Raw genomic sequence first — 14,561 nt, 5'->3', positions numbered from 1 at the left:
CCACTAGTAACATGTCTGAAGTAGAATTTGCTGAATCGTGTCTCGCTGTCTACAATCAAGTAAACTTTGCGTAACTGTAGCTGTGCTCGAACTCCAAAACTAGCCCGTGTAACATGACTGAAGTTTGTTGCTGATCACAGTTGAAAGATGGAGTTATTTTGCTGCATTGATATATGTTTGGAAGACAGAAGCTGTGACTAATACATTTCTAAACCTTATTTTACATGTTTACAAAACTGCTTATTGGAAATAAAAGGGTGGCTCAGTGGGTAGCACTGTCGCTCGCCTCACAGCAAGAAGGATCTGGGTTCGATTCTCAGGTGGGGTGGTCCGGGTCCTTTCTGTGTGGAGTTTGCATGTTCTTCCCGTGTCTGCGTGGGTTTCCTCTGGGAGCTCCGGTTTCCTCCCACAGTCCAAAGACGCTCAAGTGAGGTGAATTGGAGATACAAAATTGTCCATGACTGTGTTCGATATAACCTTGTGAACTGATGAATCTTGTGTAATGAGTAACTACCGTTTCTGTCATGAATGTAACCAAAATGTGTAAAACATGACGTTAAAATCCTAATAAATAAATAAATTAATATTAGGAATAAAACTTTTGATAAAACATTGGATGTGCCTCATACTGTTGTGCCTTGTACCTTGACAGAAAATGTTTATAAGAATGTGTAGAGTTCAGTTAGCTTTTTAGGAGTATGGCATAAAGCAGTTCTCAGGGCAGAACCTGGTACCTGACAGGTTAGAATTTTCAGCTGTTGAGGGACAGTTGGATTATGGGGAAGAAAGGCCTATAGACACCACATTAATTACCCTCCTTTGCCGCTGAATAGGCACTTCAAAGTCAGTGTGCGCTGGTGCTAATCCCCCACAGCCGGACACAGGTTTGAAGTGTGATCAAAGTGCACCCTGCACTGATAGATGGGCTTTCTGCTGCCCACTGTTTGTTAGGGAACCAGGAAGTGTGTTAGGGTGACCGAGGATCTGAGAAACTCGCAGAAGGGGTGAAGCAGCCCATAACTCCTGCGCAGCCCCAAACATTCTCTTATGTATCCTGTAATATGAGTGAGCTTTAGCTCGCCTTACTAATTAGGGACAGCTTAGGATGTAAATTAAGTTCTGAAATAAATAACTTGCTTACTTCAAGATAAAATGTACAAAATAACATTGACACTTAGTTTTGTTCCCGGGTTCCTGCAATACCACATCTCTGTAACTGATTGATTTCCAAATTGAATAGCCAGTCAGCGTTTTTAAGTACTGAAGCTGCAAATATTTGGCATTTCATTATCCTGTAGTGGATTAATTATAGTTCGCTGTAAATGAATACATTTGAAAAAGCTGTTTTTGCTAGACGCGAGCTTTTTTGCTTAATAGCCAAACTTTCAGTTCTGCATGAAGCTCAAAAAAAGCAAACTCTGCATATAAACTGGATTGTTTATCAGGAAGTCTGAATCCCCAATTTGGTTCTACTTTAGTGCCCTACATAGTGTACAATAATGTTCTCTACAATTAATTATATGGTCTAAATAAAATCATTTACGGTTTGTCCTGGTTTTAGATGCTAGATTTTACTTCTTATTTCCAGCACATTTCATTAATATTGATTGGGGTTGATGTTATGGATGTCACACCATAAGTAATGAAAAATCAGAGATGGTGTGTGTGTCTAGTTTTAGTGATGGTTCTTCATAACTACATTTTTTGTAAATTTTACTTTAGGATAAATTAGACTATCAATTGTGAGCCAAGCATTTTTATCCAACATCAGTGCCTGACCTGACAAGAGCGTCTTTGAGTGGCTGCTCAGGTGGCGCAGCGGTAAAACACACACTAAACACCAGAGCTGAGATTCTATCTGATGTATTTGACATTGTATTGAATCTCAGCTCTGCCTGCCGGCTGGGCTGAGCAACCACATGAACAATGATTGGCCTGTTGTTCAGATAGGGGTGGGATATTAAAAGCCAGATAGAGACTCTCTCATAACTAATGAAATTACGACCTCTGCTGGCTGATTGATGGCACCTGCACAGAGACTGGAAAAAGAGTGCCTTCAGGGTGTGTCTCTCTGTACACAGTGCTGATCCGCATTGCACTCAAAGTGTAGGTGACAAAATGCTTACGGCTGCTGCCCACATGTCGGAGTGGGTGTGAGTTAGCTTTGTTCTCCTCAATCAGAGCGGGGATCGGCATTGGTGGAGAGGAAGCATGACGCAATCGGGCAATTGGAAGCGCTAAAAGGGAGAAAAATGCATAAACTATATATATATATATATATAAAGCTTCTTTGAGTGAATCAGTACAGATTCCAACAAACACACATTAAAATCCAATGTAAAGTCTTTCTTAAAAGAGCTGAGGCTGTTATAGCTGCAAAGGTCAGAAAACTCCTTTTGGAAAGGGATGTCAAACAATGAACAACATCTTCATGTGTCCAATAATCGTCCATCTTTGCTTCAATTGTATCCATTCAGCAAGAATGTGGATGCTATTGTCATGCCATTTCAAGACTGTTTGTTGAACCAAAGCCGTCTGCTTCACAATCAGACCTGTCACCTTTCAAACTCAATTCCACACCAATTGCCTCCTTCGAATGAGCTTTGACACTTTCATTCCCCCTTTCGCTGAACACCTGAGCTGCTGATCGATAGCTTTTAAATTACTCATTAAAGTCCTCGCAGGAAGTTCAATAGACTCAGCATTTCAAACAGTAGTCAGTCAATGTTTTCTTTTTCAGCCCTGAGACAAGGAGTCCATGGGGGTTTCCCCCCATCATGAGCACAAACACGTGTCTCTTCCTGTTGTTCGATCTTTCAACCTTTTTTTCATTCTGTTAATCCAAGTCTCCAGATTTCCACCATTCTCAGTAGCCATGAGGTGTGTTATCTGACCTCTGGTAACCTCTGCTCTTTCTGCCATCACTCTGTGGAAATCTGTAGCTCCAGCGAATCTCAAAATGAATTCCTGCCTCCTGAGTTCATTCTGGAGTGTCACACTCTAAGGTGGAAAGGGGGTGGTTGTCAGACGGATCGAACAGCAAACAAAATAAAAGCCGAAGCTCTGTGTAATGCTTGTCATGATTCTTGAGATGGTCAAACTAAATGAATGGGCTGGTAGGTAGACTACGAATTTGCATATCTGCTTTGTCAGCTTTCTTTCAGCATTGCTTGCTGCGGGGTTGGGTGCTGCTAGGTCAGTGCGTGCTGACATGATTGTGCTAGCCATGGCCCTCTGGGCTCCTGCTGCTGCCGAGCATCACAGCTCCATCCTCTTTTAGCAAGCTGCAGTTTTCTCTCCTGCTTATTGCCGCTTCATAAATCCTGAATGGCGAGCTCACAGTGGCAGGCCGGAGAGAGGTCAAGGTTGAACTTGAACCTCAGCAGCAGGAGGACTGCTGAGAATGTTGAGATGTTTTGGACTTGCTCTATAATCCAAACCTGTAAGCCAGTAGAAGCACATTAGTTTCTTACTTGTTTTAGGGAAAGTTGCTTTAGGTAATGTTAGAAAATGTAGATAAAAATACAAAAAAAATCCACTAGTGCAGTTTCACTACTTATTATTTTTTGTATTTTTACAGAAATAATTAATTTTTTATATATTTAATAAAATTTTTTATATATGTATTTTTCTCCCGCTCTGATTTGAGGAGAACGAAGCTAACCCACACCCCTCCGACACGTGGGCAGCAGCCGTATGCATCTTTTCACCTACAATAGACTACACTAGACTAGACACGACAGCTCGCAACTGATTCAACTATGACCTCTACTGGCTGGTTGATGGCGCCTGCACAGAGGCGGGGAAAAGAGTTCAGAGATCAGCTGCGAATCAGCTCTGTGTACGGAGAGACACACCCTGATCCGCAGCTGATCTCTGAACTCTTTTCCCCGCCTCTGTGCAGGCGCCATCAACCAGCCAGTAGAGGTTTGTAGATGCATCAGTTAGGAGGAGTCCTAATCCGGCTTAATGTCCCACCCTTATGTGAACAACAGGCCAATCGTTGTTCATGTGGCTGCTCAGCCCAGTCGGCAGGCAGAGCTGAGACTCCATACGATGTATTCGAGATCCCAGCTCTGCCGTGCCAGCGTGTGTTTTTAACGCTGCGCCACCCGAGCGGCCGTTTTCGTTGTTGAAACTGGCGTTTTAGATTCTTTTTTCTGGATTTTCCCTCCTTTACCTCCCAATTTAGTCATTTGCAATTCCCGACTGTGAATCCGCTGCTGCTTGCACAACCCCCCGATTTGATCAAAGAAAGCCATATCTTTATATATAAAAAAAGAGCTTCTTTGAGCGAATACGTACAGATCACCACACGCTCCCTCCGACACGTGTCCAATCTACGGCCGCTTCTTATCACCGGCCAATGTTTGGTTCCCACACAGAGCCATATCACGTACAAAGAGCCCCCAAAGTCAGGCTCTGCTGACATTTGAACTTGCAAGTTCGAACACTTAACAGTGAGAAAGACTGTAGTGGAGTAAATGATTCCTAGGGGAGGGTTTGTAATGTAAATAGCGGGTGATTTTGGAGCCAGGGATTTTGGGCCACATGAAAGGATATCACACTGGGTGCCACCATCCCAGGCTGTACCAACCCTGAAAATATAACACCACAGTCATGCCTGCAACATTGTGCTTACAGTGGAATTTATTGTGATGCAAGATTGATACTCTACATAAGAAAAGTCCTCTTGAATGGAAGATTCTCTCTCCTGTTCTGGTTTTCTTTATTTCCATTTTTGTAATGGGCGGCACGGTGGCTAAGTGGGTAGCACTGTCGCCTCACAGCAAGAAGGTCCTGGGTTCGATCCCCAGGTGGGGCGGTCCGGGTCCTTCTGTGTGGAGTTTGCATGTTCTCCCCGTGTCTGCCTGGGTTTCCTCCGGGAGCTCCGGTTTCCTCCCACAGTCCAAAGACCTGCAAGTTAGGTTGTTTGTTTATTAGGATTTTAAAGTCATGTTTTACATTTTTGGCATGACAGGAACGGTAGTTATTCATTACACAAGATTCATGAGTTCACAAGTTTATATCAAACACAGTCCTGGACAATTTAGTGTCTCCAATTCACCTCACTTGCATGTCTTTGGACTGTGGGAGGATACCGGAGCACCCGCAGGAAACCCATGCAGACAAGGGGAGAACATGCAAACCCTACACAGAAAGGACTCTGACCGCCCCACCTGGGGATCGAACCCAGGACCTTCTTGCTGTGAGGCGACAGTGCTACCCACTTAGCCACCGTGCCGCCTGCAAATGAGGTAAATTGAAGAAACAAAAATTGTCCATGACTGTGCTTAACATTGAACTTGTGATTGAACTCGATGAATCTTGTTTAACGAGTAACTACATGTTCTGACATGAATGTAACCAAAGTGTGTAAAACATGACATTAAAATTCAAATAAAAAAATAAATGGGTCATTTTTTGTAACCAGGTTTTTCCTTTAAATTAGACATGATGCCTTTAACACCCATCACAACAACCTGGCTTGTGCAGGCATAAACACTTGGAACTGACTGCATTCCCTGTGTCTTGGTCTACATGTCAAATAGTTACAATCTGTGGGTTTTCCTCTCATTAAAATGACAAAAAGAGCTTATGTTTCTTTAAAAATGTCTAAATGCAGCATTAACACCTTCAATCTCAGTTAATGCTTTGCAGACCCCAGAACATTCGGTGCTGGTTTGCCTGAACACTTTGTAGATGTGAAATATTGGTCCCGTAAAAATAAAACGACCTTGGTCGTTAAACTTGGTATTTTCTCGTAACATGGTTAAAGTGTGTGCTTGTAAAAATGACTGACCTCTCGTCCCTCCTGCTCTCTTAGGAGCTGGAACAAGCCTTGCTGAAACAGGACCGAGACTTCCTTTATGAGCTGCTGTGCTGCCTCCTGCAGGGATGTTACCAGCGAAAGGACATTACGTAAGTTTTTCTGATTGTCAGTCACAGCAATGTGAGGCATCTATATATATATATATATATATATATACAGTGTATCACAAAAGTGAGTACACCCCTCACATTTCTGCAGATATTTAAGTATATCTTTTCATGGGACAACACTGACAAAATGACACTTTGACACAATGAAAAGTAGTCTGTGTGCAGCTTATATAACAGTGTAAATTTATTCTTCCCTCAAAATAACTCAAAATACAGCCATTAATGTCTAAACCACCGGCAACAAAAGTGAGTACACCCCTAAGAGACTACACCCCTAAATGTCCAAATTGAGCACTGCTTGTCATTTTCCCTCCAAAATGTCATGTGATTTGTTAGTGTTACTAGGTCTCAGGTGTGCATAGGGAGCAGGTGTGTTCAATTTAGTAGTACTGCTCTCACACTCTCTCATACTGGTCACTGAAAGTTCCAACATGGCACCTCATGGCAAAGAACTCTCTGAGGATCTTAAAAGACGAATTGTTGCGCTACATGAAGATGGCCAAGGCTACAAGAAGATTGCCAACACCCTGAAACTGAGCTGCAGCACAGTGGCCAAGATCATCCAGCGTTTTAAAAGAGCAGGGTCCACTCACAAAAGACCTCGCGTTGGTCGTCCAAAGAAGCTGAGTGCACGTGCTCAGCGTCACATCCAACTGCTGTCTTTGAAAGATAGGCGCAGGAGTGCTGTCAGCATTGCTGCAGAGATTGAAAAGGTGGGGGGTCAGCCTGTCAGTGCTCAGACCATACGCCGCACACTACATCAAATTGGTCTGCATGGCTGTCACCCCAGAAGGAAGCCTCTTCTGAAGTCTCTACTCAAGAAAGCCCGCAAACAGTTTGCTGAAGACATGTCAACAAAGGACATGGATTACTGGAACCATGTCCTATGGTCTGATAAGACCAAGATTAATTTGTTTGGTTCAGATGGTCTCAAGCATGTGTGGCGGCAATCAGGTGAGGAGTACAAAGATAAGTGTGTCATGCCTACAGTCAAGCATGGTGGTGGGAATGCCATGGTCTGGGACTGCATGAGTGCAGCAGGTGTTGGGGAGTTACATTTCATTGAGGGACACATGAACTCCAATATGTACTGTGAAATACTGAAGCAGAGCATGATCCCCTCCCTCCGGAAACTGGGTCGCAGGGCAGTAGTGTTCCAGCATGATAATGACCCCAAACACACCTCTAAGATGACCACTGCTTTATTGAAGAGGCTGAGGGTAAAGGTGATGGACTGGCCAAGCATGTCTCCAGACCTAAACCCAATAGAACATCTTTGGGGCATCCTCAAGTGGAAGGTGGAGGAGCGCAAAGTCTCGAATATCCGCCAGCTCCGTGATGTCGTCATGGAGGAGTGGAAAAGCATTCCAGTGGCAACCTGTGAAGCTCTGGTAAACTCCATGCCCAGGAGAGTTAAGGCAGTTCTGGGAAATAATGGTGGCCACACAAAATATTGACACTTTAGGAACTTTCACTAAGGGGTGTACTCACTTTTGTTGCCGGTGGTTTAGACATTAATGGCTGTATATTGAGTTATTTTGAGGGAAGAATAAATTTACACTGTTATATAAGCTGCACACAGACTACTTTTCATTGTGTCAAAGTGTCATTTTGTCAGTGTTGTCCCATGAAAAGATATACTTAAATATCTGCAGAAATGTGAGGGGTGTACTCACTTTTGTGATACACTGTATATATATATATATATATATATATATATATATATATATATATATATATATATATATTAGGGCTGTCAAACGATTAAAATTTTTAATCGCGATTAATCTCAGAATTTCATATAGTTAATCGCGATTAATCGCATTAAATAAAATCTGTGTAAATGTTATAGAAAACAAGGTTTTTTAAGTGAAATGTGAAAAGTGGACGTTTCTACACGAAGTGAGTGTGTTTTGACCCTTTTGGGGCTTCCATAGTTCATGGACTAGCGTGCTTGACTCCGGTATTCAGTGCCGTAACAGATTAAGTTAATAAAGTGTTCTGCTCCCGACAACTTGTGAATATACCGTGTATTTATTTCTTTATTATGCAAGTGCATCCCTACGACGCTCAGTTATATTATTTTAACAAACCGCAAATGAACAACGGTGGCAAGTCCGACATTAAAACGTTGGTTCTACCAGTCAAGTCTCAACATGAACTAGAATTTGCGTTAACGGCACTTTTTTTTAATCGCGTTAAATTGAGATTGCGTTAATGCGTTATTATCGCGTTAACTTCGACAGCCCTAATATATATATAATATACCATAAAATGCATTGATTGTACTTATACATTATTGTTAGAAGCAGTGTCAGAATTATACCCAGCCTTTTAGCAAACAAAATGCTAAACACTTATGTAAAGGCAGCCTGGCTGTGTGATTGCATTCAGCACACTATAGAATCATTAGTAGGTTGGAGTGTAGGAACTGGTAAGTTCAAACCTCAGCACAACCATATACCTGGCTGGATGGCCACATAAACACAATTGGCTGCAAAATGCAAGCTTCAGAACTGGGGGTGGGGGTCACATCAAGCTTAGCATGACTCCCTATATGCAATCTGCATATTGTTGCTGTCCGATAAAAAACACGGATCTCCACTTTTAGTGGCTTTTACTTTTTTACATGTGTTGTGGGTATGAATCTCTGTCTGTCCATAGCAGCGAATATCAAAATGAAAAATAAAAAATTTTTCAACGAAAAGATGAAAAATAATGCAATCTCTTTAACGAGTTTCTCCATTGGCTGCTAGACCTGTCCATCAAAACCACGTATCTCTTCCCCTTCGATACTGTTTGAGAAATGTGTAATGTTTGATCTATGATGTGATTGCATGGTTGTAAACATGGTTTATATTTGTACACCTAAGTCAATTTTACATATGAAACCGACGGACTGACGGGCTGATAAAGATGTATTTTTATTTCTGTGCTGAATTGTATCTAAATGGTGCCATCTGTGGTTTGTTTGCACCGTTATTGTCAGGGGAAAAAGTGTTTTCTTTTTTCTGAAAAGTTAAGTTTTTGGAGATACATCGGACAGCGACGATATGCATCTGTGTGGGAGTTTGGACACGTGTCGGAGGGGGCGTGTTGTGATCTGGCTCTCCTTGACTAGATTGGGGGTAGTGCAAGCTGCAGCGAATTCACACTCGGGAATAGGAAATGAATAGATTGGAAGATGGAAGATTGGAAAATAGAAGAAGGCCTTTGTCATATATACATATACACGTGTACAATACAATGAAATGCTTTTTTCTGCATATACGTGCTTGTTTGGGAGCTGGGATCAGAGCTCAGGGTCAGCTGTTGTATGGCACACGTGAAGCAAACAAGGGTTAAGGACCATGGTCAAGGGCCCAACAGTGGCTGCATAGCAGAGCCTGGATTTGAACCGACAATCTTTCCATTGATAACCTAAAGCTCAACCCATTAGAATTATAGGCGCTGCAGTTTGTTATAACATCGTTTGTGGGTAATCTTTATTACCAGTTATACTTTTTTCTCTGATTTCTAAAGATAATAGAGTTTATGATTCATATTTCAGATTGATGTCTGGGTATCTAAAGTCTGACGTTACTTAAACTGTTCCACAATCTTCACCAGCGCTTCTGAGGAATGTGTCCTAGCTTGCACAGCCGGTTGGTCTCACCCACAACACACTGACTGTTGGTCAGGCTGCCTTCCCTGAGGCAGCAGTAGGCAGTCGGCTCAGCCCGTTTCCTAAAACGAGTGTTTGTATTGATGACGGAGTCAGTGCTATGATAAATAGCTGGACCCTTGAGGGGCCCCTTTATCACAAATGCTTCATCAGATGAGTCACTGTAACTTTGGGCTACAGGTAGGAAGGATCCTGTTTGCGCATGTAGGCAAACAGTTAACGGACCGATGGTCTTTATTAGATTGGACAGCCACTGCGCTCTGGCCTTTTAGAGAGCTGCCCTTTTCATCCGTACGCCTCAGAATGTCCCAGAGGAGGGGCGTGAAAGATACAGAGTAATGAGAGAGAGAGAAAGAGAGATGGGGGAGTGATTTGATGGTGATGGGATTGTTGAGGGGTTTGCAGCTGTATGCTAGTACATTCTGCTTTCTCCAGATAAGCCCTTTCTTTCTACCTTTTCTGCTTTCTGTCTTGTTGGAGCCGTGGCAGGGTTCACCCCCGGCCTGGCCTCTTGTTTTTGTGCAGCCTAGCAGGAATTGGAGCTTCTCCTGCTTTTGGATTTAGACAATCAACATGAACCAGAACTAATGTTTGTTTGCCCAGTCAAAGCCAACATGATAATAGTCACGGAGACGGCTGTTGTCTGCAGGACTTTAAACCATATGTGTACAACGTTGTTTGGTCATTTGTTGGAATAGCTGCTTCAGTATAGTGTGCTGTTTAATTGGAATTGAATAAATGAATCCAAGGTGTTATTTAAACTGATTGTTATTCTGTGTAAATGCCTTCAAGGCTAGCTGTAAAGCCTTAGGCAAATAAGCTTATGGTCAATCCAAATATTGAAAAATATTTGTATATTTAAGCTGTTCACCTGGGCCTCCTAGTGACTAAAATGTGTGCATCCCTAACGATCATATAAATTTTTTTTTTTGCTGTTTTGTTTATGCATTTTACCCATTTCCTTCTTCTGCTGCTTGAGAATCCAGTCGTGTCTGAGGAGGGTATATTCTCCTGCCTCACGCTCCCTCTGACGTGTGCTCAGTACACCGACCCCTTCTTATTCGCCCACACGTTCAGTGAATTCATGCAAGAGGCCAGTATTCACTCATGAAGAGCCACTCACTGATCCCCCACGCTCCTCCACTTCCTGTACAGACGCCTCGGGCTACTTACCAAGGTCCTTACACAGACCCCACCCACATTAGTCCGGTCTTTAACCCTCCTGGCAGACTTAAATGGCCAATTTTCATCTGCTGCAGGCACTGCCAATTATGCCCCCTAGAGGGTGCCCAGTCGACTGGTAGCAGAGCTGAGGTTCGAACTCGGGAGTTCAGAATCTCAGCACTTTTGTGCCAGCGTAATATTCCGCTGCGCCACCTGGGCGCCTATGTCAGATTTAAAATCTTAATGTGTCTGTGGAAATTTGAACCCATTTTCTTTTAATTTGTAAAGCCTAATGCATAGTCAACATTCCAATTTTATTCCAAAGGTTGAGGTCATGGTGCTGTGCAGGCCATGAATTGAAACACCTACGAAAAAAAAACCGCAATACACTTTATATTATTCTAAAATGTACCCTATTCTTTATTTTGCAAAAGCACTAACATATCTTGCAACCATAAAAAATGGAAATATAAAGTGGACTCAAAATATAAAGTAAAGAAACTATCAACAGAATGAAACCTAACATGCCATAAATGTCACAAATATGTGATGAACATGACGCTAAATCCAAATAAAATAAAGTACAACAAATGTTTTGCGTATGCAATGTTTTAGAGTGTATAATATTTTGTAAGAGACATCTTTTAAGATTGCAGAGACATTTTCATTAACCACTTTACACTGGTCAGGGTTCGAACTCGTCGGCTTGAAACTTAGCTCTGCCGTCCAGCTTGGCTGGGCTGCTATATGAACAATAATTGGCTGTCGTTCATACAGGGAGGGAAAAGCCGGATAGGGACCTCATAACTAATACATTTACGATAATGCGATCAGGGTGTGGCTCTCCATACACAAAGCTGATCCGCATATGAACTCGCCTCGTGCAGGTAAAAAGATGCAGTCGGCTACTGCACACGTGTCGGAGGGGGCGTGTGTCAGTTTGCTTACCTCAATCAGGGCGGGGTTCAGCTCCAGTAGAGAGCAATGGGGTAAAAATTTGACACACAGTTCGAAGTATTCTTCTATTCTTCTTCTTCTTCTATTCATTCTACTAAAAAAAATCAGGAGAAAAGGGGAGACAATGCATTAGAAAAAAGAACAAATTAATGATTTTACATCTGAACATGTCTTCCATCAGGCCTCAGGCTTTCCGCAGCTACCTAGAGGACATAATCAACTACCGCTGGGAGCTGGAGGAGGGGAAGCCCAACCCTCTAAAAGAGAGCTCCTTTGAGGATCTACCAGTCCGTACACAGGTGGAGATTCTCCACCGGCTCTGTGATTATCGCCTGGATGCTGCTGATGTCTTTGACCTGCTGAAGGTAGGATTTTGTGAAATTTAAAATATTGAGCAAAATAAGTGTTATTTGTGGTTAGGAAAGCACAATTTAAATCAGATGGCTAGTCTGAATTTAAAAATGAATTAGACAGGAGTTAGTTAGTTAGCAAGCTAATCTAAGGTACATGTAAATACCCTACTCCAGCATGTAATCAATCCTTTCTGATTTTGTAACAAAATTTTGAAACTGATTTTGTAACATCTCAAAATTTGTATGAAATAAATAATAGTTGGATGGGTATGTATATGTAAAATTTTCTGCACTAAAAACTGTACTTCTACAATCATGGATTAACTGTTTTGCAACATGAAGCACCAGCTTGCCAGAGGAACAGTGAGCAGCTTGGCTGTTGGAAGGATTTAGTTCCCCACCCTCCATAGCATGCCAGTAATATAAAGTACCAAAGATATGGCTAATGCACAAATATTTATTTACTGATAATAGTTTTTTTTTATATTCTCTGTATGCTTCCTAATAAACCAGACTGCCTTCGGTACCTTCATCCTTCTTAGCACCACTTTACTAGCTGTCTGCAAGTTTAATTTTCCAGCTAATTAAATGTCCTTACTCTTGTCTTAGGGACTGGATGCAGATAGCTTGCGTGTCGAGCGTCTGGGCCAAGATGGAGATGGCGCCCTTTACTGGTACTTCTACGGCACTCGGATGTACAAAGAGGAACCCATCACAAAGAAGTCCTCTGAACACTGGTACTATAACCGTGCATACTATGTTCGTATGAATTGTGTTGTACAGATCCAACAATACAAACTTATAACATGCTGCTGTTCTGTCATTATTCCTTCTGCAGTGAAACCACTGCAATTATAGTGCCAGAGAAAAAAAGGAGAGGACGACCACCAAAAAAGAGGCTGGAAGAAACACTGACGAGGTAGTGTATTGCATTAAACTATTTGTGATTTTCCTTGCTAGCTACTCAGACAACAGTCTAGTGTGTTCACCCACATGCTTTTGCATATTTGAACTGGTCAGTGACTGAATCTTTCAAAGAGCCTTGGTGCATTGGTGCCGTACCTGTTTTCCCCAGACTGTTGACACTAGCAAACTTGAGAGTTGAGTCTCTGCCATGGTGGTCTTACATATTAGACCAAACCTTGTGGGTTTAAAAACTGAATAATAAGTAAAGAATGACATTAATTAGGCCTTAATTAAGATGTAGATGCTGTGTTTCCACATAGCTTAGTTGCAGTGACATACATGTTAATTAGCATTGTGTTATCATTACAGATGTACTTCAGTAACATTATTGTACAGATACAGATGAAAACTTAGCCTTATTAATGCTTAAATCAGTAGTCTCATTATTTCTCTTATCTGCTAATTTATGTGATTTGGTCATACATGAAGTGACACAGTAGTTACCCAGTAACTGTACTACGTTTAAATAAATTGTGTGCACTTAGCTGCTGTATAATACCCAGATAGACATGTATGAAGACCAGGGCTTTTTAAAATTTGGAGGGTGTAAAAGAATGTGGCTTAGTTTGCAGGATCAAACCCACAGAACTGCTTGTGAATTTCATTCAAATATATTGACCTGTAAAAAAAGCTGTTAATTTGTGCTTGTGAATTTTATTTCAAGTTAATTCACCTTAAAAAAAAGTCACGTGTCTACTTTAGCAATAAATAATAAACTAGCTGCTTGGACAGGCACCCAGGCAATTGTTATTAGGGTCAAATAAGTATAATAGTTATACCAGAAACTGTCCAGGATGTGTTAACTGCATTATGCTCAGTGATAACAGGGGAAGCCTGACCCAGTGCAACCCTGTCCAGGATAAAAAAAATTTGGTAAAAAATGAATAAAAATGAAATTTTTTCTTGATTGTAAAACATTTATATATTTACAATAAAAGTTTCTTTTTTATATGGCAGCCTGTAAGCCCATGATGATATAAAGCTTGCTTGGCTGTAGATAGTGTCATTCATTTTCCAGCAGCTTCTTATTTATAAAGATTTTCCTATAAAAATGTGCAAAACATAGAAGTTTATTGTTTACATTATCAGATATGCTGGCAATTTTTAAATGGGCAGCAACTTAAAACCACATTTGCCTTTGACCACTATGTGTAATGTATCTTTCTGTACATTTTATGTTCAATGTTGAATGAAAAGCGAATAATAAAATGTATTACTACATAAAAAAATGAAAGTAACACACAATACAAGTATAACAATAATATATTAAAGTAATGTTCACATCTTGCGTCTTTTTGTTTATAGTGTGTTCATTGAGACCGAGTCTCTAATAGACGAGAAGAATGGAGTGGAGGAGCCACGGCTGTTTAAAGGTGAGTTATGCTTTTCCTTAGGCTGGATTATTATCTACTCCATAAACCCTTAACTGATACTTACTCATAGATTACATGTTGAATGCAGCAGATATGGTCTAACATAACTTCAGTGAATTTATTAAGCTCCAAATGTTTATG

General features: G+C 41.3%; 1 protein-coding gene and 1 long non-coding RNA gene across 3 annotated transcripts in view; one reads left to right on the top strand and one right to left on the bottom strand.

The window, feature by feature from the left end:
- The window catches only part of LOC134319545 (chromatin remodeling regulator CECR2), a 51,892-nt gene that overhangs the window by 15,547 nt on the left and 21,784 nt on the right, over nt 1–14,561 (top strand). For both annotated transcript variants that reach the window (XM_063000777.1, XM_063000776.1), the window contains exons 2-6: nt 5,828–5,922; nt 11,910–12,093; nt 12,691–12,818; nt 12,920–13,000; nt 14,353–14,420. In XM_063000777.1, coding sequence (XP_062856847.1) covers nt 5,828–5,922; nt 11,910–12,093; nt 12,691–12,818; nt 12,920–13,000; nt 14,353–14,420 — 556 coding nt within the window. The remainder of the gene's footprint in view (nt 1–5,827; nt 5,923–11,909; nt 12,094–12,690; nt 12,819–12,919; nt 13,001–14,352; nt 14,421–14,561) is intronic.
- Nucleotides 4,728–10,581, bottom strand: LOC134319546 (uncharacterized). Its single transcript, XR_010013530.1, has 3 exons — nt 10,562–10,581; nt 5,804–5,890; nt 4,728–4,917 (listed from the first exon to the last, which is right to left on the bottom strand). It is a non-coding gene; the product is annotated as an uncharacterized LOC134319546 (long non-coding RNA).

This window comes from Trichomycterus rosablanca, chromosome 8 (assembly GCF_030014385.1).
Source record: "Trichomycterus rosablanca isolate fTriRos1 chromosome 8, fTriRos1.hap1, whole genome shotgun sequence".
Classification (NCBI taxonomy): Eukaryota; Metazoa; Chordata; class Actinopteri; order Siluriformes; family Trichomycteridae; genus Trichomycterus; species Trichomycterus rosablanca.
This window is presented reverse-complemented; position numbering and strand designations above follow the sequence as displayed.